Here is a 26,550-nt window from a genome sequence, read left to right as displayed (position 1 = left end):
TACTCTGGTAGAAAGAGGACAGACTCCCGGGGTAAAGGTGGGGAGAGAGCGCTAAAAGCAGTTACAGCACCTGGCAACGCACTGGGGCACCGTCTGAACATTCCTGTCTCCCGACAGTGACAGTGCTGGGGTGAGGAGGTGGGCCTTTGGGAGAAGACGAGGTCATGAGGGCGGAGCTCCCATGGATGGGGGTGGCGTCTTATCAGCCAAGCTCCAGAGACATCCCCTGCCCCTTCTACCAGGTGGCAACACAATGAGAAACAGGACCTGAAATGGGGCCCTCACCTGACCACGCTGGCACCCTGATCTTGGACTTGCAGCGTCCCAAATAAACTTCTGTAAGACATAAATTTCTATTGTTCACAAACGACCCGGTGTGTGGAATTTTGCTATGGCTCCAAACGGACTAAGACGACTGGATACAGAGGGAACTGGCGGCACCAGTACAAGGTCCCCAAAACTAGGAAAGAGGAGTAAGAGTGCCCTCTAGGGGCTCAACTCTGAAATCATCATAGAGTCAACTGGAGAGGCAGAAGTCATCGAACTGTACATAAAATGGATGTGTTGCGTGTGTGCAACTCACACCCCAACGGAACTGATTTTTAGTTCAACGGAAGCAAGTCCTACGAGGGGTGGCCATGAGTGGGGCAGGCCTGCGGGGCTGTGGCCAAGCAGGAGCACCAGGCCCACCTAAGAGGGCAGCAGCTCCAGCAACACCGTAGCCCAGTCCTCCCACACCTCCCAGGTTTTCAAGAGCATCTGGAAATCCAGACTCTTACATAAATTAGATTTTTTTTAATATTAGCAACTAGTTAAACTTCAAAAACAATCAGATAAAACGTATCTGTTAGCCAAACTTGACCTGCTGCGCCCTCACTGTCAGCTGCCCTAAAGATACAATAAGCTTTAAGGTCTGATTGAAGGAAAACAAGCAGCTACCACATGTACCTTCGAAAAGTGTTGTGGGGGCCCGGAAACACATCCCTGTGAGGGCCCTGCCCAAAGCCTGGTCAGACCATGGGGCAGATGTGAACCCACCTCGCCACGGCATGACCGAGGGAGGACCCTTATTCCAATTCTGTGCTTAGCACTCACCTTCTGATACCGATTTAGCTTCCCAGACAGGCCTGCCTTCAGGGAGGAAACACAGTGCTCCTCGTCCCAGGAGAGTTCCACCAGGGCGGGCCTCTCCCTGAGCGAGCAGGGGCCCAGAGTGGGCATCTGGCGGCTGCTTTGGTCTCTGGGATGTGGCTGGGGCACACCTACCCCCAGGCCAGACACATTTGCAGTTCTGACAAATCAGCTTCTGTGCCCATCCAGCCAGACTGATGAGAAACCCCAGGAAGACAAAGCCTTTAGCAAGGCCCTGACCAGACTACCAACATCCATGGAGACCCCACCGCTTGGACCAGCAAATACTCAGTAAGCATTAACCCTTCCCAAATCCCCTTTTCCAAAAAGATAAGAACCCAAGTTTCTGCACTCTCCTCTACAATGACCTTGAAATGAGCTGGGCCCCACACCCTTGCGTGTGCCACTCCCTCGAGAGGCAAGGCTAATTCATCAACTCCCAGCATCCTCCTCTGACAAGCCGTCCCTGCCCCACACCTAGGCAGAGCACAGAACCCGGAACTTACCTGCAGCAGCAATCCATTTTTACGTCTGCCCCCCCACCCCCACACACACACACACTTGGGAACTCCACATAAGGGGGACAGTGCTCATCTCTGCATTCCCAGCACCCAGCGCCGCCATGCTCAGTGGTTGGTTCATGAATGAAACCTTAGTTCCTCTAACTCAGGCCTTAACCCACAGGCCCAATCTCAACTCTCCCGGTGGGTGCCCACAATCCCTCAACCCAGCATGTCCCAACTGAAGGCTCATCTTCCCACTCCCTCTACCCAAAAACATCTTTCTCCCTTCACCCCCCAAACTCAGCAAACTGCACTACCATCCCACCATGGCTTGTCTGGGTGAGGAGTGACTCTGCAGCCTTTTCCCTGAGCTGCAAATCCAATCAGCCACCAAGCCCTTCGAGCTAGCAAGTGCTTCCACCTTCTACCATACCTCTCTCTCTTGTCCCGTGGTTCTGTCTCCTCAATCCTGTCACCATCAAGATTAAGGGAAAAAGGGAAATCAAGATTGTCTTTCCCTTTTTCCTTTGGCTACCAGGAAGCTTACAGCCAAAACTGAATGCTAAATTTAGTATCTGAGTAGAAAGATCCAGCATGAATTTCTATCTACTACCTCTATCTCTCTCTCCTCACAGTCCTAGTTTTCTTACCGTGGTAACAGGGAGGGAAGGAAGGGGAAAGTAGGGACAATTCTTTCCCCTTGCTGCCAGACAAATGACTGTCAGGTATCACAGGGACAGAGCCAGACCTGTCTTTCTCCTCCAGGACCAGAGCCATGTCCATGTTCCCCTCGCGCATCTTCTTCATCTCCAAAAGCTTGTTTTCCAAGCTCAGCCGCAGAGCCTTCTCCGTCTCTGTCCCTGCAAAGGCCTTTTTCAGTTCCGCTTGGGCAGCTTTCACATCCTAGAGTTAAATTAAATGCATGTGATGCAATTTTTCAATACAATTGGGAACACTTTGAAAGGAAATTGGATTAAAATATAAATATTTATGACTTTTTCTCTGGCACATTTCCCCCCCTGAATTGTACTACACATGGGGAGAGTCGGTGATAAATACATTTGCCAGCCATCTTTCCTTCTCGTATCCTGAAGAGTAATAGGCATTTCCAATGGAAAAGACTCAACTCTGTAAGAACTGTTTTGGTTTTGAAAAATCAGATCAATATTTACAGCTCAATGAGAACAAGGAGAAATGCGCATCTCAATACCTAAACATACATAAATTTCAAAGATTCACCATAATCTCCACACAAATTCATCCCACACCCCACCGCCCCCTCACCAGTATTTCTTAAGATAATGACTACACAGTCCTCAAGTACATTTTCCCTATCTCCAAAGTGATTTACTTAGGTGGTGGAAAACTCTACGTTCTTCCAGAGCGCTCAGAGAAAGCAACAAGGAAATCATCTAAGTCGTGCAGGCAGGGTCCTGTTAGGGGAAAAGGCCCTGGTGCTCAGGAAAGTGACCTGGCAGTAGCCAGGCATCTCCGACTATTCACGCCAACTGCCTCTGATTACACCACACACATAAAAGTCAAGTCCTACTGTTCAAAACCCAGCTCCCACTTATTTGCTGTGTGACCTTGGGTAGTCACTTAACCTCTCTGAGCCCCAGCTTCCCAACTTATACAACAGGGATAACAACCATCGTGTCCGAGAATTGTTGTGAGACCTGTCAAATGCCTGCTGCGTCACAGGAAACTCAGACAAATGTGGCTTCCTCTCCTTCCTTTCCATCCAGTGCCTCCCCCAACACTGTCTCCCCGAGAGGCCTGCCTGTCAATCTCAGTGGTAGCTAGGAAAAATCATTTCCCAATTTGCTAAGACCAAACAACAAACCCTCTTATTTACTGAGAGCTGACTCCATGGCAGGCTCTGTTTATAAATGCTACCTTTGATCCTCACTCCCCCTAAAAAGTGACAGACTGCACAGTTTAGAACGCAGGCTCTGCAGCCAGACCTCGGGGCATTTTCTGCCTGTGTCACCTTAAGCAAGTGACTCAGCCACTCTGTGCCGGCATCATCGTGTTTTTCTTTTTGTTGTTAGAGGGTGATTAAAGCATTTACCTCCCAGGTTTGTTGAGGGGATTACCCAAGTCGGTGTGGGCAAAACGCTGAGCAGGGTGCCTCACACGTGGTAAGCCCCTGATAAATGGCTAGTCGTACTGCATTACATTACAATGACTATAACAAGGCAGGTGGCGCTAGCCTCATTTTACAGAGGGAGAGGCAGAGGCTCAGGGAAGGCAAATGCTTTATCCAAGGTGACAAAGCTAGTAAGTGACAGAGCAGGGATTCCGGTGTCGGTTGCACAGGAACCTGAAAACATTGGGGAGCACTTACTGGGAAAAATAAGATGAATGAACAAGATGAGGTAAAGTGTCTGAACAGTCCCACGATCATCCTGACTAAAATTCAGAGCTTGGACGCAGAGACCCTTCTTGGGCTCAGCGTGGTCCCACCCAGCTCCACCACTTACGACCAGGACTGCTTTCTCACCCTCTCCGAGCCCCTTTCCTCACCCACGTGATCAACCTGGTATCTCCACACCCCGTGAAGAGGACCCAAGAGCTAACCTGAACGTCCTGACTAGAAAAGACCACTGTAATAAGCTGCACAACACAGCACTTAAATGTATCCACTCCTTCTATCAGAAGTGCTTTTTGCTACTACTTCGCCTCCTATCTGCTGAGAAGAATCAGGGTTGCAGAGACAGAAAATGAGATGAAAGAAGAGACTCCAAAGACCAAGGATTCAGTAACTGGTTTGCTCAATACTAGCTTTAAGTGGAGGAAACTTTTTTTAACACCTAGGAGCCAGGCTTTCCTAACCAAGAAACATCCTCACTCCCATCAGTCACCCAACTGAGAATCAGGAGGAGGAGGTGCTACACACAGTGCCTCCCTGAAAAGAGGCGTTCGATCAATGCTGGTGGGATGGCGCATGGAGGCTGGACACTGGGGACGGTGGCATGGAGGGATGGAGGCTGGACACTGCAGACGGTGACATGGAGGGATGGAGGCTGGACGCTGGGGACAGCATGCATGGACACACAATGGCCCACAAGTCAGAAAGTCCGGTTCCAGCCTTAGCTAATGATGGGCGAGTCACTTTCCTTCTCTGGGCCTCAGTTTCCACTTCAGTGAAAGAAAGGACTGAACTAGAGAACAGGAAGAGTGGTGCAGCAAGAACGCAGGGTTTAAAATCAGCAGTCACACATCTAAATGCAGGATTAAACTGCGATTGGCTAGTATTTCTCTCCATGCCTCAGTGTCCTCACCTACAGGAATGAGACAATAATGGCCAGTTTGCAGGGTGTATGGGTATAAATTCTCTCCATCAAGCGCCTGGAATGGGGCTGGAAGCACAGAGATGCTCAGTGAGGACAGCTGTCGTGTCTGCGGAAATTCTGACAGTTACGAGGGAAAAAACCACAATTCTACCCACTCAGTTATTGACCCACTGAAAGAAACCGTCCTCCTCAGGTTTCCAGACTTGCCTCTTCTAAAAGGAGTATCCTTTTGGTCAGGAGCTCCTCGACCTGCTTCACCTTCTTCTGAGCGTCCTCCTTCACCCGCCGAACTTCAGTGCCGCCCCCTTCGGCGAGGCTCTCAACTGCTTTGCTGCAAAAGGAGGCAAATAAGGGCAACAGTCAGGTGGTGATCGCAATCACCCCGAGAGACAAGGAAAACTCCCACAGGCCTGTTATTTTAAATAATATTTGTAACTCAAAAAACACTGATATGATATATAAATGTACCAATATCAAATTAACAGGTTGTGTACCTTAAAATTACAATGTTAAATGTCCATGATGTGTCAATAAAAATATACGTTATTTAGCCCTGGCAGGGCAGATGAGTTAGTTAGAGCATCATCCCTATATACCAAGGTTGTAGGTTCAATCCCTGTTCAGGGCATATAAAAAAAGCATCCAATGACCCTGGCCAGTGTGGCTCAGTTGGTTGGAGCACCATTCCATTGCCAAAAGGTTGCAGGTTTGATTCCCAGTCAGGGCACAGACCTAGGATGCAAGTTTGATTGCCAGTTGGGGTGCTGATGGGAGACAATCGATTGATGTTTTTCTCACATTGATGTCTCTTCCCCACCCCCCTTCCTCTCTCTCAAAATCAATCAACATATCCTCAGTTGAGGATTAAGGAAAAATGTTTTTTTGGTGTTCTTTTTTTAAAGATTTTATTTATTTATTTTCAGAGAGGGAAAGGGAGGGAGAAAGAGAGAGAGAGAAACATCAGTTTGTCATCTCTTGCACACCCCCAACCAGGGACCAGCAGGCAACTCAGGCATGTGCCCTGATTGGGAATCAAACCGGTGACCTTCTGGTTCACAGGCCAGTGCTCAATCCACTAACCACACCAGCCAGGGCAGGAAAAATGTTTTAAAAAAATACATACTATTTTAAAATAAAGTAAGAATCATTTATAATCTCACCACTCAGGACAGCTAAGTTAACATTTTAGTGTACAGCCTTTGAGGCGTTTTCTACAAAAATGCAATCATACAGTACACATCTGTGATCTGATTTTATTGCTTAACACACTATAAACATCCTTTTGTGTCAATAAATATAAATTAATCTTTAAAGGCTACATATTAATTTGCTGTATGTAATATACTATATTAAATCAACCCCTATTTTAAAAATGTTTAGATTACTTCTGATTTTACACATTTGGCCGATAATACTTAAGAAGCTCTGGGAACAGTGGTCATTACAAAGTATTCGACAAATGTCAGAGTTATTGTATATCGTTATAAGCAATGGGATGATGAAAGCCTCATATGTATACTATCCAGGGATTTCCCTCAGGTCAATTCCTAGAAAGAGAATCACTAAGTCAAAGTGTAAATACTCTTTTAAGACTTCTCTGACAGTTACTGCCCAGTTTCTCACCAAGAAACTCGCAACAACGTACACCTCCACCAGCAGCAGGGAAGGCGGAAGCTGGTCTGACAAGCCACTGTACAAGGAAACAGTGTGAAACAAAAGTGAACCTGAGGAAGTGCCACGGAGTTGCAGGCTTCATCTTCTGCCAGCTGGAGGGGAAGCATTTTAACCGCAGCCCAACTCTGTGAGCACTGGCTACCACTTAGGGCGTGAGGAGGGGACCAGGCAAGCGGCCCACACTCCGTGCTACTGGAACATAAAACGCAGAGCTCCCCTGTCGCTGTGGCACCATGGGTCACTCTCTCCGCGTGACAGGCAGTGGTGGGGATGCTACACTGAAATCAGACGCAGGACCACAATCACCGACGCCTTTCATTTTGGTTCTCCCCAGAAGAAAAAGAGTCGGGTACGAATTTGTGAGACGCACCCAAAGCAGTTCTCAGCAGATTTCTGAAATCACTGTAGGTTTCCTGAAGGCAGAATAACATAAGGGAAATGGCTCCACCTAAAGCTGGCTTCTCAGAATCTATTCGCCACCAGCCTCTCAAGCCCTGCTTGAGGGGTGTGTAAGACTTCCCCAACCAAGAGCCACGCAATCAGACACACACATGCACCGGCCATGTGAATCTGTGACCGAGAACAATGGAAAGTCAAGAGGGCCATTCTTCCTGCCCAAGTCTCAAACACAAACTGCCTGCAAATAAAGACTTTATTCATATCGTGCTCCTTCCACCAGTGAGCCTTCAGAAGGCCCTAGTGCCCTGATATCATTTGAATGGAATTCAGTGTGAACAACTGGAAAGCAAGCACAGGGGCTCTGCAGCTGAACAGACCTGCTTCCAAATTTTTACTCTATTACGTCTTCCGTGTCACTATGGGTGGATTACCTCTTACACCTCGGTTTCCTCATTAGAAAATGAGGTGACCACCTCTTAGAACGCATGTGCTAACATGTGCGGCGGCCACAGAACGGTGCTCCTTCCTCTGATCTGAGTGCTGCAAGACAGCCTGTTGTCCCAGAGGCCAGGGCAGTGCCTGCCCCTGCGGAGATGCTCTGAGCGGCCTCACTCCACCCCCGGCTGGTGTCTGAGCTGAGAAAGGCTCAGCCGCTGGCCAGAACTGAAGTGGCCATCACTGCCACTTCCCGATTAATGCCACAAAGTGTCCTGAGCCCACTCCCTCAGCTCATTTCTTGACTAAAACTGTCTGGAGTTCACACAGTCATCTCTGTCACTTCTCAAGAGGTCACGCTATATGGCTGCCAAGAACTCTGGACTAGAAGCTTCTCCTTCATGAGCTTTGGATACAGAATTTTCCAGTCCTGAATTTCCTCAAACCACCTCAAATGTTTTAGCCCTTGGGCCTTCTAGAGCCTCCTCTAGAAAATGGCTCGCTCACCTCCGCTCCACCCAGCGAGTGCAAATCCACCGGCTCCCTCCTACCCGCCCAGATCAAACCTCTGTGTTATAAAGTCAGCCTCACATACATTATCAAGAGGCCGACTACAATTTTTAACAAGATCTGGCATTATTCAGTTTGTTTGCATTTTAGTTATACCAATAAAATATACTCCCAATAATAAATGTTCCAACTTTTCATTTATCATCTTCGTATTTTACAGTTACTGTAGCAATAAAATTTATACTCAGCGTATGGTGCAATTTTCCTCTACTAATGGAATTATTATTTTTGTTTGTGTTTTAAAGCTACAGAAATAAAATTTACTCCCGACAATATGTCTGCTTTTGTTTTTAATGTCCCCTCCTGGTAACTGATGAATAGAACAACGGAAAGTCAGTGAACACAGCGGTTTACTTCACAGCAAGGGAGCATGGGCTGCAGAGCCAGAGCAGCGCCAGCTCTGCCACCAGCTTGGACCGGCTCCCCCGCTCCTCTAGGCCTGAGTTAACTCTTTGCTCAAATGGGAGTAGAGGCTGCCTCGCGTAACTGCCGTAAAATCAAACTGACGTGATAAAGCATGTCAAGTACCGGGCACAGGGTTAGAGGCTAAGAAGGTTCACAATATAAACGTTAGTTCCCTCTCTTTCCTTCCTTACAGAATCTGGTCCCACAGACGAGACAGACAGCAAGACCTCAGGAGAGGAAAGGCAGAGAGAAACTGGTCCAACCCAGCTCTCCGCACGAACCTTCTATAAACACCACCCTCTCTACTCTTCTTAACCATCAACATTTCCTCTTGGTTCTTTCCATTCCAATTATAGTTCTTTAGGGAAAAGCAGGGGCTTTTCCCATATCTCCTGTCCACCCAAAAAAGAAACAACGATAAAACTCAAAAAGGAAGTGGAGGGCATTACTAAAAAGACATTTTTCCATCAACAGGTATGCACCACACACACTGCTAGGTGCGGGCAGTCAGAGGCAAAGGGAGAGGCATACTGCCCAGGTCAGCAGCAGACGGTGTGCAGATTCCGTGGCAGATGATCCACACAAAGGCCCTACGAGGCAGGAACAGCCGAGAAGCCAGGGCTCGGAGGCCACAGTCTCACCTACTGGCAGAGCCAGCCCAGAGCTCCTGCCCTCTCCACCGCCCTGTACTCCGCTAAGGAAGAGGCTCTTGGCTAAGGGGATGCCCAGTCATGTTGAAGAAATGAGAAACACATGTGAAAACAAAAAAAGAATATGAAACCTCGCGCTGGACCAGAAGTCACAAACTTGAAGTCTACTCCCAGCTCTGATCTCTCTGGCTGAGTGGTTTTAGTCACAGCCCTTCCCTTCTCCAAACCTAAATTCTCTCTGCTCTGAAATGAGGTTTTCCTCGAGATCTGAAGAACTTGCAGGGTAATGATGGACTGCAAACAGATATAAAAGTGTTTTATAAACTGAAAAGTGCTGCACGCAAGTGGGATTGTCACTACATGCCAGAGAAGTTGGCGGAAAGACAGGTGTGGGCTTCCACGTGTGATCCAACAGGAGGCGCTATGCAGGGTGGCGACAGGAAAGACGCTGGGGCCAAGAAGGGCTGAAAGGGGAAGAGGACTGCCAGGGCACAGTCCAAGCAGCGGGAACAGGGACGCTTCTAGATCTACGAACTGTGTTTGAGATAAAACACTGGTGGGGAGCAAGCTGGAGCAGCTGAGTCACTGTGAACGTTCTCAGACAGAGCTCCCAATCTTGACCCCTAACCTATCCCCGACAGCTCCCTTCCCGTCCTGTTGATTCTGCTTCCTCAGTGTCTTTGCAACCCACCCATCCATCTCTGTCACCTACACTTCTGGACCAGCCTCCTAACTGGATCCCCGGCTTCCACTCCTGCTCCCTCTGCAAAACACTTCCCACTCTGCACCCAGAGTGACCTTTTAGAAAACAAAACTCTGATTGTGTCGGCTGCTTAAAACCCATGACTACTTTCTCTTTCATCTTAGGGTGAAGACCAAAATCTCTAACGAGGCCTCCAGACCCTGAAAGACAGGCCAAGCCCCCTAGCCTTCTCCTACATCCTCCATCCTGCACGTTCCTTTCCCCTTCAGCACTTTCCACCACCCCTTCACCTGGCTACTCCCACCTACCCCTCCACCCCGCCACCCCCCGACCCCCGATCTCATCTCAAACGCTACCTCCTCAGGGCCCCTTCCCTGCTACAGACCTATATTGTATGTCTATTCCCACTGCTACAAACTCCCACAGCTCCCTTTATTTTTCCCACAGCTCTTCTCCCAAGTTGTATTGAGATACAAATATAGTTCGTCACCCCCACTAGAACGTAAGCCCCATGTGTCTGTCTGGATCACCACTGCATCCCCAGGATCTGAGCCCTGTGCAGCACAGCACAGCCGTTCAATAAATACATTCTTGATAAACTAATAATAAGATCAGACCCGAAGGGTCTCGAACGCTAGTCTGGGCGGTTTGGAGCGTCCATGCACGCAAACATGCACGCAAGCCCCCGGAGCTCTCAGCCCTGCATGCTGGTACTGAGGAGTGCACGTCGCCTTGGTGAGTCTGGGCTCCCGTGCGGACATGCTTGACTAAAAGCAAGTCCTGCTCAAGACGTGCAGCAGGTAGAACCCGGACCAAGTTCTATCACTGACGTCCAGGCTTGGTAAAGTACGTTTGACTCCCTGCCTGGAGAATAATGAATGACATGCTTCTGGAAGAAAAACCAAAAACAAAAACAAAAACTTGTCATTCCAGTTTATTCATTTATTCATTCATTCACTCAGAAAATGCCATGTGTGCAAGGTCAAGTGGGACCTGGGAACCTGTAGCCTACTCAGAGCTAACAGCAGCTGCTGTGAGCTCTGTGGCAACAAAAGGAATTACATGGCCCCGCCCAGGGCAGTGCAGCTGCGTCCTAGGCTGCGGACTCCTGTACCTGGCCCCACGTCCAGCAGAAACTCTACTGCCGTGACAAATGAAGCATTTCCACATAGGCTTTCAGCTCGATCCTGGCACGGTCAACCCTGGGAAGTCTTATTCCACTCTCACCCACCGAAACTCAGCACACTCCGGTATCCCCACTGTACCCACAAACTACCATTGCACCTCCATTGCACTTGGTTCGTATGGTGAGTTGCCACCGGTCTCTGATGAGCTCTTGAAGTAAGGGAATAACATCTCTTTTCAAGAACATGTGTAGCATGAGTAATTACGTCATAAATGTTTATGAAAGAATAAATAACCGACTGAGTCACAGGTTATATTCTCTGAACTGTGCTTGTTGTTCAAGAAATAATTAATTAAAACAATAGTTTTCAAATGCTCTTTAAGCAAAACAGAGAGAAAAACGAGCTACTGTGGCAGAAGCCCCATCCTCTGCCCTGCTGCCTCACCTCCCACAGGAGTCCCTCAGGGCCCCTTTACCCCCTAGGACTTTTACAGCAATGAGTGAGCTGAGGACATACTTAAAAAATCTGGATGGATCTCACAAATACGTCGTTGAGGAAAGGGACCAGACACAAAAGGGTGCGTGCATAGTGTGTGATTCTATTTCTATCAGGTTCAAAAATGGGCATAACTAAGCAATGGGGATACCACTAGTCAGCAAAGGCACCATCTTTGCGGGAGAAGGGCAGGTTCTGGGAGCACAAAGGGACTCTCTTGGGGGCTGGTGATGTGCTGGTTTCTGATCAAGACAGTGACCCACAGGTGTCTCTGCTTAGTGAAAATTCATCCTGCTGTACGTGTAAGATCTGCTCATTTTCCCATAAACGGTAAAAGTTTGTTGAAACATAATTAAATAAAAATGAAACCTCCTGGGGGTCCTCCAGGCCCAGCTGGAGGACAAGTGGGTTGCACAGCACAAGGTTCTATTTTACAGACCCACTTGGCCACCCCCACGGGAGCCCTGGGCAACCCACGAGCTCGTGACAGGACGACGGGTACTCACGAGGCTTTGATGAGCAGCTGCTCTCTCTCCTGGAGCTCCCGCTTCAGACTCTCTACTTCCACCTTGAGCTCGATATTCTTCCAGACGAGATTAGGGAAGAAAAGAAACAGTGTAAAACTACAGGCCACACTGTGTCTACTGCGGGGGAAACCGCTTTCCGCGCGGACCCACTACGCCATGGTTGTAATAGGCAGCCGTTAGATTCAAAACCTCATTAGCCCCAGGGCACAGGGAAAAGGGAATTATTAAACACTGGTGGTCTCAAAAGAAAGCCCCAGATTTCTCAAGACTTGGAACAATTATGTAAATTTTCCAAGCTTCTAACAGCCAGAGCATTCAAACATCGAGGCATAAATGTCATACAAGAGAGGCCGATTTAAAAACTGTTTGCCTTCCACCAGGCAAATTTACAGGCAATTCTGCAGTTTGTTTTTTCCATTCCAAGGCAATTGCTTCTGGGTGTTCACCATCATACATGTGCTGGTTGCGGCAGTGGAAACATTTTACATCTTAAAAAAACAAACATGTGGACAGATAAATGGGAGGCCTCATCCCTGCCTGTCTCATTTCAATGTAAGATTTCAGGGAACTCACAAAAGAGCCACAATTGCACAGGGCGAGCTGTCTATTAGGGACACCACAGTGTTCACCAGCCAAATGTCTTCCTCTTAACTGACTAGGAGGAAGGGAGTCGCACATGGCCTTGGGCTCATAATTCACATGGGAATCCAAAGACAGAGTCTGTAGCAAGCGGATTGCAACATGAGACGGTGGGACAGTGGCTGGCTTCCCAAACCAGTCCGTAAATGTACCCCAGACAGAATATTAGATGAATTCACATTGTAGAAATGGGTCTGGGTGAAAAGTTCTCAAAGAACTGCTGCAATTCTAGGTTCTCTTTGAAATCTTGCTCCTGTTTTAATAATTCATACCAATTTTACATTCCACTCCATAATACATGAGTATTATTTTAAATAAAAATAACATTTCCAGTAAAATTTACAATCTCAGAGGACATGCCTCCCTCCTTTCAGCCAAGCAGCTCTGGAGGATCCCCACGTTGGGAAGTCAGATTGATAGGAAAGGCCATGGGCGTGGAACCAGGACATGGGTTCAAATTCTGCCTCCACTCTTCACCCAGTGGAAACCGCAGTAAGTCAGCAGATGCTCATTTATTCATTCCCTCCCTTCACGGACATTTACCGTCCCTGGGACAGGCCAGGCACGGGGCCGAGTACTGAGGACACTGGTAGGCCAGGCAGACACAGGCCCTGCCTCCACGCTAACGTCGAACAGGAAACTGGAAGTGGGAACCTGTAACTGTCCTCAGAAGCGCAAGTCCAGGAGGTGAGAAAGCAAGGTTTCACCTTTCAGGTCCCCCAAGTGACAAAGGAAAATCACAAAGCCCACCGACGAGGAGGATTTTAGGATAAGTGAGCTAACGAATGAGAAGAGCCTAAAGACCAGGCTCAGAATATGTTATTTTCTTCATCAAACAACAGGAACTAAAAGAAGTCACTTATGCGGCAGAACCTTTTCTAGGAGAAAGCGACCTTTGCACAAAGGACACTGAGTGACAGTGCACCGTGTCTTCAACAGCAGTTTTGGGAAAACCACAGAAACACCCTCCCAACCGACGGTTCCTCTCCAGCCCTCAGAAGAGCAAAGAGTGACAAAAGAGCTGATCTCTGACATTCTGAGTGCTTCACTTTCGGATGGCCCAGCTGGCACTCCAGCCCAGAAAATGTAACAGAACAGAGAGCTAACATGTCCACTGGACTATTTTTCGCAAGCCCAATACCTCAAATTATAAACTTAAATATGTGGTAATCATAATTTCTAAACCAAAAATCGAGGTACCTTATTAGTATAAAACAGATATCAGTATTAAAAAACAAAGAAGCTTTAACCACTATTAAGGAAAGACATCCGGATATTATTAGGGAAAACTGCAAGTTACAGAACAGAATATGCTTGCACTTACACAAGAAGGGGGCTTACGCACAGCCATTCACACACAGACTTGCCTGTGCTCACATAAAGCTTCCCTGCCTGAGGAACCAGTAATCTGGTTAGACCCAGGGGGCTAGGGGACGGGGGAGAAAGCCTTTTCAGTGTGCACCTTTTATGCTTTTTGATTTGGAATCAGGTACAACTACATGAAAACTTAAATTGCAATAAAAGTGCAATAAAATCAGGTCCTCTAATCAGACAAAGGAAGAGAACAGCTGAAACATCGTGGTACAATGAGGTAGGCAGACCTGGGTTCAAAACACACCTCACATAGCAGCTATGCCAGCAAGCAAGTCACTGACCTCCCCTGAGCTTTCGTTTCCTCTCCTGTGAGTGAGGGTCATCTCCACTGCAAAGGACTGTCTTGAGACTTAAATCAGGGTAGTGATGTTCAAAGGCCCAGGACAGGGCCTGACGCAGAGACAGCAATTAACACACTTTGGCTTCCTATCACCCTAGACGTTCTGAGATAGGTGGTAACTATACTTACATATAAAATGTTTTAGGCTATTGTCTTTTCTTTGAACATTTTATTTTATCCCCACTTCCTTCCAGAAAAGGGGATGTCCTCTTTGTCTTTCCCCCCTCACAACGAAGAAAGAAAAGTTGTGTCTTGAGGGACAGGAGAGCTTTTCATTTCTTGAAAAGGCTCAGAAGTACCATTCAGTCCAATCCCTCCTCAAGACAAGTCCATTCAAGTTCATCCACTGAAACTCAAGCAGAGTTCTTTCGCCTCCTTCAAAAGTTTCCACTGGTGTAAACTTCAGAAGAGAAAAAAATAGAATAATTCCCAGGCCTAGGGCTAATCTATTAGAGAAAGCAAAAAAATAGGCACTGAAATATTGCTTGTACTCATGTCTTTTCAAGAATGCCAAGGTCTTTTTTCAACTTTCAGAACCAAGGTTTGTTTTCAGGCAGCGGCCTCCAGGCCAAGACTTCATATGGAAATAGACTTTCTTCCTGACGCGATCAGCAAGCACAGAAGGCGTGCGGAGAAGCACACCGCAGAAACACTGACAACCCTAACTTGGGGCTGCCGGCGGAAGCCGCACTCAGACAACGGAGCTGTCCAGCACCGGCTGCACGCTGGGGGTGTTGTCTGTCATCACGCTTTAATCCACACTAACAGCCCTGTGCTGGAGGGATTATCACCTACCCCTGGGGCAAACCCAGAGAGCCAAAGTCACTTGCCTACAGTCACACAACTTACTTGGTAACAATGAGATTAAATTCCAAAGACATTCTACCATTTCACTGTGTTTGTCTCAATTATAAATAATTTTAAAAGGCAACTGAGTTACAGTAAATCAGAAGTCCAGTTTTAAGAAGAGAAAAAGACTCCCTTGTATCTCTTTGCTTAATGTTAAGGTCATCCTATTGTGTTTATACTCCCCATAATCAATTCAAATTAAATGAAAGCAGCTCTTTCTATTCATGCTTACTCTGAGAGCAAATATCAATCAAACTTCTGCTTGGAGGACGATGAGAAAAGGCATCAGGGATGGCAGCGAGAAGTGGGACACTTACAGTTTTACAGATGTGCTCCGTGGGGCCATCAAATTCCTGTTGCATTCTTTCCTCAAGGAAATAGATGCGAAGCTTTAGGTTAAAGTTTTCTTTCTTCAATTCAGTGATTTGCTGAAAAAATAAGCACAGGTGGATTATCAAAAGTAAAGGCATATCACCAACATTAATTCTCACAGCATCCCAGGCTACAATGGATTCATATGTTAAATGCTAGAGAAAGCTCACCTTTGCTACACCTGTACCGACCCAGAATTGAGTGGTTCCCTCTGACCAAATGTAGGACAATCTGAGCATCGGAATGAATAATGACGAAGTGAAGAAAGAATTCATGACTCCACACTGACAATAAGTAAAGGAAGAAAGGAAAAAAAAAAGAGAGGAATCTCTTCTTCACAGAAGAAACCCGGTGAGTAAATGTGGAAGAGGAACAGGGACAGAAAATCCACTGCACGCCCACCACAGAATGGTCGGCTCAGGTAAGGACCACCGATGCCAACAGAATCAGATGAACGATCGCGGGCAACCGGATGCCACACAGTCTCGAGGTAGCGCCCCCACAGATGGCTTGTCATTTCAAAAGGAAAAGGTACATTTAAAATTTAGAAAGCCAGCAGACACCACATTAATCAAGAGCACACACCGCTGTCCCGCGGGACGCACAGGGGATGGGTTCCAGGAACCCCCACGAAGACCACAATCAGTAGACCCTCTAGCCCCTTATATAAAAGGGTGTAGTATTTGAATATAACTTATATTTTAAAAAATACTTTCTATGGAAAAATGTCCATGGTTGGTCAAATCCAGATGCAAAAGACACAAATACAGAGGGTTGACTACATTTAGTATCACCCTGGTGGGACACACTGACATCTCGTGTCTCCTGAAATAAAACACTGAAAACAAACAATTTCACTTGAAACACTTCTGCCCACAACCTTTTACCTGAACCTAATCCAAAGCTGTCAATCAGACACATCCAAACTGAAGGACCTTCTGCAAAACAACAGACCTCAGCTCTTCAGAAATCTTACTGACAATCTTAAATTAAAAATGACTGGGGAATTCTTCTAAGTAAATGGAAGTACTAGAGGCACGACGACCAAGTGCAATGAAATCATACAGTGAATCTTGAATTTAAAAAAAAAGCTATGGGGGGATAACTGGCAAAATTTGAATAACAGCTTTACATTAGATAATAGTATTATGATTCTGCAGAATATCCTAAAGTACTTAAGGGTGTTATCAAAACATCTGCAACTCTCTAATGAGTGGGGAGGAAGGATTCCACCAAAAATACTATTAGGGCTAATACATGAATTCAGTAAATTTGCAGGATACAAGACTAATATTTGGAAATCTGTTGTGCTTCTATACACAAACAATGAACTACCAGAAAGAGCCATGAAGAAAACAACCCCATTTACAATTGCATCAAAAAGAATAAAATACCTAGGAATAAATTTGACTGAGGAGGCAAAAGACTTGTACTCTGAAAACTGAGCAAAACACAAATAAATGGACGGCTACACCATGCTCATGGATTAGAATAATTAATACTGTAAAAAGGTCCACATTACCCAAATCAATTGACAGATTTAATGCAATCCCTATCAAAATGCCAATGATATTTTTCACAGAACTAGAACAAAAAAAATCCTAAAATTTATATGGAACCACAAAAGACCCTGAATAATAGCCAAAACAATCTTGAGAAAGAACAAAATTGGAGGTGTCATCCTCCCAGATTTCAAACTATACTATAAAGCTACAGTAATCAAAACAGTATGGTATCAGCACAAAAACAAACACATAGATCAATGGAACAAAATAGAGAGCCCAGAAATAAACCCACACTTACATGGTCAATTAATCTATGACGAACGTGGCAAGGTAAAATTATATAACTTTTGGAAGAACACATAGGGAGAAATCTTTGGAACCTAGGGCTCAGCAGAGTTCTCAGATATAACACTGAAGGCATCGTCCATTACAGAAAAATTGTATTGCCCTGGCTGATGTAGCTCAGTGGATTGAGTGCAGGCCTGCAAAGCAAAGGGTCGAGGTTTGACTCCCAGTCAGGTCACACACCTGGGTTGCAGGCCAGGTCCCCAGCAGGGGGCGCACAAAAGGCAACCACACACTGATGTTTCTCTCCCCCTCTCTCTCCCTCTCTTGCCCTCTCTCTAAAATAAATAAATAATAAAATCTTTTAAAAAAAATGTTTATTAAATAAATTGGGTTTCATCAAATTTAAAACTTTTGCTCTCAAAAACAGTGTTAAGAGAATAAAAAGACAAGCCACACACTAGGCAAAATATTTGCAAATCACATATCCAACATAGCAACTGTAGCCAGAACACATAACTCTCAAAATGTAACTGTAAGAAAACAACCCAGCTTAAAAAAAACAAGAGATGCAAGATTTTAAAAGAAGTTTCACAGAAGATACACAGATGATAGATAAGCACAAGAAAAGATTTTCAACAACTTTAGCCATTAGGAAAATACAAATTAAAACTACAATGCACCTACTAGAATAGCTTTAAAAAATGTAATTGATAGTATCAAATGCTGCTGAAGCTGTGGAGCAAATGGAATTCGCATACTCTGCTGCTGAGAATGCAAATGGCATGACCACTCTGGATAACCATCTGGCAGCTTCTCACCCCAAAACTACACCCATCGTACGACTCGGTAAAGAAATGAAAACCTATGTTCACAAAAACCTGTGTGTAAATGCTTACTGCAGCTTCGCTGATGGCTACCAAAACAACAAGAACCCAGATGTCCTTCCGAGGACGGAAGGATAAACGGTGCACAGCCACGTGATGGGATAATGCTCAGCTACTGGGGTACACACGACGCCATGAATGCGTCTCAGAGACTCGGCACTGAGGGGAAGAGGCGAGCCTCAAAAGACTACACATGGTATGATTCCATTCATGTGACATCTGGAAAAAGCAAAATTATAGGGACAAAGGACAGAGCATAGCCACCAGAGGCTTAGGGTAAAGAGAGGGTCTGACCACAAAGAGATAACACATGGGGATATTCTGGCATTATGGAACCGCTCTACCATCTGATTGTGATGATGGTCACACCAAACTAGAACGGCGTGCACTATTTTTAAAAACTGTAATTACATATATGTGTATATGCATGTGTGTGTGTATCTTGATTATGACAGAGGTTACAAGAGGGTATACATTTGCCAAAACTCATCCAACACTTAAAGTTGGTAAATTCCATTTTATGTAAATTATATATCAATCAAGTTGAATTTAAAATAACTAAAATGAAACATAGCAAAATATTAACAGCTGAATATGTACACTAATACATTCCCACACATATATACTCATTGGTTTTTTTCAGCATTTTAAAAAGTAATTGCTAATAGCATATAATGCTCTCTTTATTAAACATACTTTTATGACTGGATAAAAAATGATAAGCTTTCTCTACATTGTGTTTGCAAACTGTCTGGCCCTGGCCCTCTTGTTAACAATTTTGTGGCTAACAAGAACAGCACAAGAAACAATTGGGAGGCTCATTAAATCCTCCTTTTGAATGTTTTAAGGAAACAGCGCATAAAACATTCATTCAAACAAAAACGTCCACCCTGCCAGCTGCACCCTATAAAGAGAAACCTTATTCTGTTACTCAGCTACCAATAAAGTATTTATGGAGCTTGCATAGAATGTCCACATTGTACATACTGTTACGATTCTTTGCACAACACTTGAAAGAATATTTGTCCTATTTATAGGTAAAGACATTTTCTTTAAAAACAGGAGAAAGGTAAATAAGCCTTGAGAAGGTCACTGGGAAGGCCAGACAGGCACTATCTTTACAATGACTCCGGTAGGGTTCTCTGCTGAGTGCCACCTCCCCCATAAAGTTTGCTCTGACAAGCCCAGCCGGCCGGACTGGACACCCTTCCAAATGTCTCCGTACACCCTCCACTCTCTTCTTCACAGCAGTTCCCACGCTGCACTGGACCAGTCCGTTATTGCCTTTCTACCCAAGCATCTCTCAGACATCAGGAACCACCTTCTGGTGCATTCTAGTCTAAAACGTGAGAGACTTATTAAATACCCAATGGCCAGATGGGTGAACAACCCACGTAGCAATTTCCTGAAGGCCGTGCGATGCAGGGAGGCATCAGCCGGACAGATCTGGTTCTTACCACTCGCCTTTCTTCCCCACCACTCTCAGACTAGAACCCCCCAGCTGCAGCCACAAAGCGCCACACATCTGGCTCCCACCCACCCCGTAGTCTCAACACGTACGTCCCCTCCCTTGCTCACAGTGTTCCAGCCTCACTGGCCTCCTTTCTGGTCCTCAGGTTAAGACCAGCCCCTGTCTGTCTACCCTGCCCTTCCTGCAGCACTTGTCGGGGTGGCTCAGTCTCATCCTTTCCCTCTTGGCTCAAATGTCACGAACTCAGAGGCCCTTCCTGACCGTCTGATCTAAAGTGGTCCCACCTCTACCACCTCCACCAAGTCACACTCCAACATATAATAACTCTTGTTTTCTTGCCAGAACTTTTCACAATCTGTATTCACCTCATTTACTGACACATTTATTATTTATTATGTTTATTATATGAATATAATCCACTTCTTAAAGGCATGGACCTTACTAACTCACGGCCCTTAGGTTTTAGCACAGTGCCTAGAACATAATAGATACTCAACATTTGTTAAATGAATGAAAATATTAATAAATAAATACAATCCAGACTACCTTACTAGCTGTATGACTTTAGTCAAGTTCACTTTACCTTATGCCTCAGTTCCTTTATCTATAAAAATGGGATTATAATAATGCCTATTTCAGAGAACTATTATAAGGATTAGAAGAAATTAATTTGAACATTTAGTATTGTGTCTAGCATACCATAAGAACTTAAACATATTTTTTTCAAATTTTATTTATTTATTTTTAGAGAAGGGGGAGGGAGGAAGAAAGAGAGAGAGAGAACGTCAAGGTGTGGCTGCCTCTCGCGCGCCCCCACGGGGGTTGTGGCCCATGACCCAGGCATGTACCTTGACTGGGAACTGAGTCGGTGACCTTTTGGTTCACAGGCCCGTGCTCAATCCACTGAGCCACATCAGCCAAGGCAGAACTTAAAACATATTAATATCCTTCTCATTTCTATTTCTCCCTTTAAGAGAAAAGGTTCAAAAAATGTTAAAAACTAAAGCTGGAAAAACTGAAAACAGCTTACCATACAGTAAGAATAAATACCTCAAAATGGAAAACCCACCAAACATGACTCAGAAGCCTAACGCTCAAAAGGAAGCTCTTGCAAGGGCTGTGCGTGCCACACTGCAGCCTCCAGGCCCAGCCAAGCGTCACTGTGGAGTTGCAGCCATCTGCAAAAGGAACCACCCCAACATGATCATGGGGCAGTACTCTTGGACACTGGCCGCCCCGCTCTGAAGAAGCTGCTACTCGGGCATTCTGGCTTCCTCCCACGCTCACGCCCTGTCAGAAGCCTTGCCTAGCCTAGAGCTCCACCAGAAAGGGGAGAAAAACAAAAACCAACAACGTGAAAAAGAATCAAGGCAACTCCAACCAGGCCCGCCTTAACTGAAACCTAAGCAAGGCACCTCGCTCTGGTGAATCACTGTCTACAGCTTGCAGGAACCGGGCCTCCAAAAGAGAAGCTCGCCCACCAGACCACCGTTTGCTGCCCGGCAGCAAGGGCTAGGAGCAAGGCCCGGGGTCAGCAGAGCAGACTGAGCCCACTGCTGCCACTTGCGGGCCGTGAGAAAATTGTTTAACATCTCTGCTGGCTCCTCCCTAAAATGAGGATGAAAACCAATCACCTCACAGGGCGTTGTGACAACAGCTGAAGCAGCAGCAGAGCCCAGCATTAGCAAGCAGCAAGCTAAGGCTGGCTTTCTAAAGGAATCCGCTTCCCCTTGAGCCTCTTTAAGCAGATCTTTGGGCCACCATCAACTTTGTGTCCTCTTTGAAAACCCAAACACTGTTAGACCACTCACCTGAACGCCACAAAAACCATGAACTCTGGCTGTTCAGAGTCAGTCTCTGGCAAATGACACTGCATGTACGATCCTGCCAGCAGCAGCCAAGTGAGTTAGTAAAGTGAGGACGACACTTTGGAATTAGTTGCTGATTCCAGTACTCCCCCTGGTGTCCCCAAATCATCAAGAAAGCTGTTCCTAAGCAAACATCTCCTTATTAACAATCGGTACTGTAGCAATAAGAGCATTTAAAAACTGAACCCAAACAATATTTGGAACTCAATAAAATCAATTTATGAAATCAACTCCTGATATATTCTTTGCAGCTTTCATTCATGAATATACATTCTTTATAAAATTATAAAATAAGTGAATTTGGATATTCTATTGCTTTCCCCTAATATCTTAAATTTTGTTGCAGAATTACACATAATTGTCACTTAAAATGACTGCACTCAACTCTGCTGACCTGATTCACTGTCAACTATTGCACATTTCTCTAGTGAGCATGCACCCAAAGGGTCTTGCAGAAAGCATTCGGGCTTTGCAATCAAAGAGACCAGGCTTGACTTTTGCCTGCTTTGAGTTTCTCAATCACACCAAGTTCATGGGCCAGTCATTTAATCTCTTCAATCTCAGCTTCCTCATCTGTGAAATACCTTCTTCACAAGCTTACTCCAAGACACCAAAGAGCCCTGGTCAGGTGGCTCGCTGGTTGGAACATCGTCCCATATACCAAAAGACTGCAGGTTCAATTCCCAGTCAGGGTATGTGCTAGGTTGTGGGTTCAACCCCCAGTTGGGGCACATAACAGGAGGCAACCGATTGATGTCCCTCTCTCTCTCTCCACAACCCCTGCCTCTCTCTCTATATATATATATTTTTTTTTTAAATCAATAAACATATCCTTGGGTGAGTATTCAAAAAAAAGAAGCCAAAGAAATAACAAATGTAAAACATAATTCCTTCATTCCCAATTCTTCACAATCAGACACAATGTGGCAACAAGCAACTTTGTTTCCTGAGGATAAATTTTCCCAAAATGGATTAGGGGCTCATGAGTAATACTTTTTTTATGACAAACCGGGCAGAGGGCGAGGGGGAAGGAGTTATTTATTCCCTGATAATAATAAGTAACTTGCAACATAAAGGTTACAGAGCAAATTTGAAGATGTAAACCTCCAGCCATTCCTCTGATAAAATACTAAATCTGACCAACTGCCTCAGCTGAGACCAACAATTTTCGACAAAAAGGAACAAGGTCCTAGACACAAGAACCCCAGCACCTAAGGGCAGGTGGGTGTGGGACAGGAGCAGCAGAATTCACCCTAAGAAAATAATCACATCACTGTAAAAAGATATGTGCACAAGGATTTCATCACTGCTTTGTTTGCAATAGTGAAAAATTAGACACAATTTGAAATGTCCCACAATAAAATATCATGTAAATTATGGTCCAATCCATCCCTTTTAATATGTCCTTATGAATTTTAGACAGTCATTGAATAACAGTGTCCATCTGTAGTATTAAGGGAAGGCGAAAGCTACCCCTGTCATTCTCTGTCCATAAGGTCATGGAAAAAGGCAGAATTAAGTCTTCTGCATGTGGACAAAGACTGCTACTGGACTGCCTGGATATGCTAACCAGATGCTGGGTCCACTAAGACAGGTCCCCACTGCAGAGCAAGCTGATTTGCCAACTTCTACCCTAAGGCCGGCCACAGAGGTGATTATACCCTCAGCTAATGAAGGTACTAGGCAATGGATTACCAGTTCAAAGACCCAAGAAGGCGTGTAGTTTTCACGTGTCAGAGCAAGGCCTTGCACAGAATAGCAGAGTGGAATAAAAAGGAGGCCCTGGCTGGTGTAGCTCAGTGGACGGAGCATGGGCCTGTGAACCAAAGAGTCACTGGTTTGATTCCCAGTCAGGGCACATTCCTGGGTTGCAAGCCATGACTCCAGTAAGGGGTGCACTAGAGGCAACCACACATTGATGTTTCACTCCCCCTCTTTCTCCCTCCTTTCCCCTCTCTCTAAAAATAAATAAATAAAATCTTAAAAAAAAAAAAAAAAAAAAAAAAGACTTCCTGGGCCAGGAGACCCAAGTTAGAAGCCTAAAGAAATCCCTCCCTAACTCTCTGGGCTTCAGAGTCCCCATGTGTCAAAAAAAAAAGGACTCCTAGCATTCCTCCAGCTCTGAAATTCTGACTCTCTTCTCAGCATCTTATGACCCTGTCCCTTAGCTCCAGAATCATCCCCTTCCCCACAAGGCCACACGCAGCTGCCCACACGCAGCTGCCTTTCGACTGATCACACGGCCCCCAGCCTTACTCCCTAGTTGCAGTCACCTAGTTGCAGTCACCGGTCTGGGGGGTCCAAAAATGTAATTCAGTCATTTCCCTCCCAGGCTAAAATCCATCATTGGCTCCCCTCACCTTCAGGGCAAAATCCAACAAAGCAGTGTAACATACCAGAGCTGACCCCTGCCCGCTTCAATGGCCTCACTGCTCTCAGGCACCCTCACACAGCCTCTCCGTTCCAGCCAAAGGGAACTTAGAGTTCTCTAAACTCATCACTCCCTACCATGCTTCTCTCTGCGTTCACACAGGTCAGTGATAGTGTCTAGACGCTCTCCCAGTCCTCTTGCCCTTGGCAAATCCGTCCTTGTCCCTGGTGACCCAACTCAAGAAACACCTCCTCCAGAGAGGCTTCCCAGAGTCCCCCGGGCCAGGTTCAGGGCCCCTCCTCTGTGCCCCACAGCACCCTGTATTTACCTCTGTCACTGCCCTATTTTCCTCTCCATCTCCCCAACTAGACTGTGAGCTTCTTCACAGGGAGACGCGCCTGCTATTAACCTAATGCAAATTCCCCAGCCCCTGGCACAGCACGGCACAGGGTATATATCTGAAAATATTTATTGATGAATGGATGGACTCTCAGCAAAACCAGAAGGAGGCCTATGTCTTGCTAGATGCTAGCTAATAGCCTCTGATTTTCAGACACCCGTTATCTGAGCCTAGAGGAAGAATCATGAATTTCCCCTTTAAATCAAAGGTATTCCAGCCTCCTCTTTAACACGTATGCTGACTGTAAAATTAGCATGAAATGCCAAAGGCATTTCCTATAAGCATCCTGCAGAAACCTCAGACCACCTCAACAGAGAGGTCATGCATTTGGGAGCTCAGGCCCGACGAAAATTTTCAGTCACTTATAAAGACCTTAAAGGGAAACACTGCGAACAGTGTGAATTTCAATTTCAACTGAAGTATTTGCTCTTGAAAGTGCTACAGTAAAAGATATTAATGCCATAAAAACCTAACAGCAGCCAAAGGACCACAGTCATAAAATGTTTTAGAAAAAGTCATAAATCCTAAAACATATCAGCATAGAAGGCTCTCCCTCGCCTTCAAGAAAAATAGTACTTAGGTCATCAAGGGCACATCTGGGCAAGGGAAACTCAAAGCACAAGCAGAGCAGGGAGAAAATTCACACTAACGAGCACACCAATAACAACAAGAAGGGGCAACAGCTGACACGCAGGATGGACTTGGCGTGTGCTCCATGCACGCCCACTCCTTCAGCCCTCCTAACGGCACCATGAGACACACACAACGCCCTGCCCGTTTTCGAGGGAAGGCAAGTACAGACTGGTTAAGTGACTGGCCCAAGGTCACCCGCGGACGTGGGTGAGCAGGCGGTCCGGCTCCAGAGGCTGTGGTCCTCGGGCAGCACTGACTCCCTGGAGAACAGCTTTGCCAGGTCACCTGGGCCTCAGCTTCTCCTACATGTAATACAGAGGGCGGATTCAACTCTCAGATTCCTCTCAGGTCAAAAGGCAGACACTAAAATGGGAAAAACAAAAACTGTAGGCTTCTACAAATTTCCTCCATCTAGAAATAAAATGCAAAACCGTGCCCTCCGCAACTGACCACTGCACCTCGCAGGGCTGCTCTGCTGCTGCTGCAGTGTGCTGGCAGAGGAAGCGCCTGGCGCGCCAGCGCCCGGCTCAGGGCAGCAGCTCAGGGAGCAGCAGCTGCTGTCGCTCTTACGATCAAACAGGAACAGCCACTTAATAGTAGAGCACGTTTTAATTATACACAATGTGAAATAATCAAATCTCACTCGTTTGCTGCCCCGGACCCCACAGCATAGATCAACTTGTACAGTCGAAATTATAACGACTCAAAGCTCAGAAATTACTTGTTTCCATTAAAGATCTGACAAGTCATTTCTTCAATTGGTCACTGGTGGTTTGCAGATAACTATTAGCAGTAATGAGTATCCTAAATTAAACGCAGAGACAGCACCGCTCCGTTCGGTAAAGACAACTGGGGAGAGAGACGCGCAATACGGGACGTCCTTCTCCCTGTGTCCTCCATCCTCTCTCTGATGAATAGCTCCCCTGTCCTCACAGTGCGGATTTCATTTGGTTGCAGATGAAGAAGGGTCTAATTCCTCCCATGATAAATGAGAGTGTTGAACAGATAACTTGTTAAAATGATTTGGAATTAGGAAAATAACCTTATTTTCCTGTTATTTGACAACAAGCGCCCTTCGCTAACAAATGAAAGACATCAGGCGCGGAACCCGAGTCTCTGGCCCAGTCATCCATCCTCGGACAATCACCGTGGCACTGGGTCCCGGCTGCTCGCGTTTCGCTCAACAGCCACAAAGAGGAAGCCTACAGAATGCCAGGAGTCGCCCCAATGTGGTGGGAAAAGTAATGGCTTTGGAGTCATTAAGAACCTGGATTCAAGTCCCAGCTCTGCCGCTAAAGTATCCTGTGATTCCTTATCTGTAGAATGGTGATAATACAAAATATATCACCACCTTGCAGCAGAGATTAAATGGGGACCATAAATAAGGTGCCTGACATTATAAGAAAGCCCTTGACAAATATGAGCTCCTCTCAACCGAGCAGTAAGGCCCTACCCTCGCATTCAGGACACAGAAACACTCTCCCCTAAGCAGGAAACTGCCGATCCTGTTAGGACCCGTGAGCGGCCCACGGCCTGAAGCGCCGACTGTGGGTGGTGTACGATCGCGCAGAGAAGGCCCACGGGACATGGCGTTCCTCCAGACTCGGGTGTTTTCCGGCTCAGACACTTGTTGAGAAGTAC

The 26,550-nt window shown here is 46.0% G+C and overlaps 1 protein-coding gene across 2 annotated transcripts in view; it reads right to left on the bottom strand.

Moving 5' to 3' along the window:
- The window catches only part of CDK5RAP2 (CDK5 regulatory subunit associated protein 2), a 167,567-nt gene that overhangs the window by 128,169 nt on the left and 12,848 nt on the right, over positions 1-26,550 (bottom strand). For both annotated transcript variants that reach the window (XM_024562182.3, XM_045196779.2), the window contains exons 4-7: positions 15,435-15,545; positions 11,895-11,971; positions 5,138-5,261; positions 2,383-2,537 (exon numbers count right to left, since the gene is read on the bottom strand). In XM_024562182.3, coding sequence (XP_024417950.2) covers positions 2,383-2,537; positions 5,138-5,261; positions 11,895-11,971; positions 15,435-15,545 — 467 coding nt within the window. The remainder of the gene's footprint in view (positions 1-2,382; positions 2,538-5,137; positions 5,262-11,894; positions 11,972-15,434; positions 15,546-26,550) is intronic.

The sequence above is a fragment of the Desmodus rotundus genome, chromosome 1, assembly GCF_022682495.2.
Source record: "Desmodus rotundus isolate HL8 chromosome 1, HLdesRot8A.1, whole genome shotgun sequence".
NCBI classification, from domain to species: domain Eukaryota; kingdom Metazoa; phylum Chordata; class Mammalia; order Chiroptera; family Phyllostomidae; genus Desmodus; species Desmodus rotundus.
This window is presented reverse-complemented; position numbering and strand designations above follow the sequence as displayed.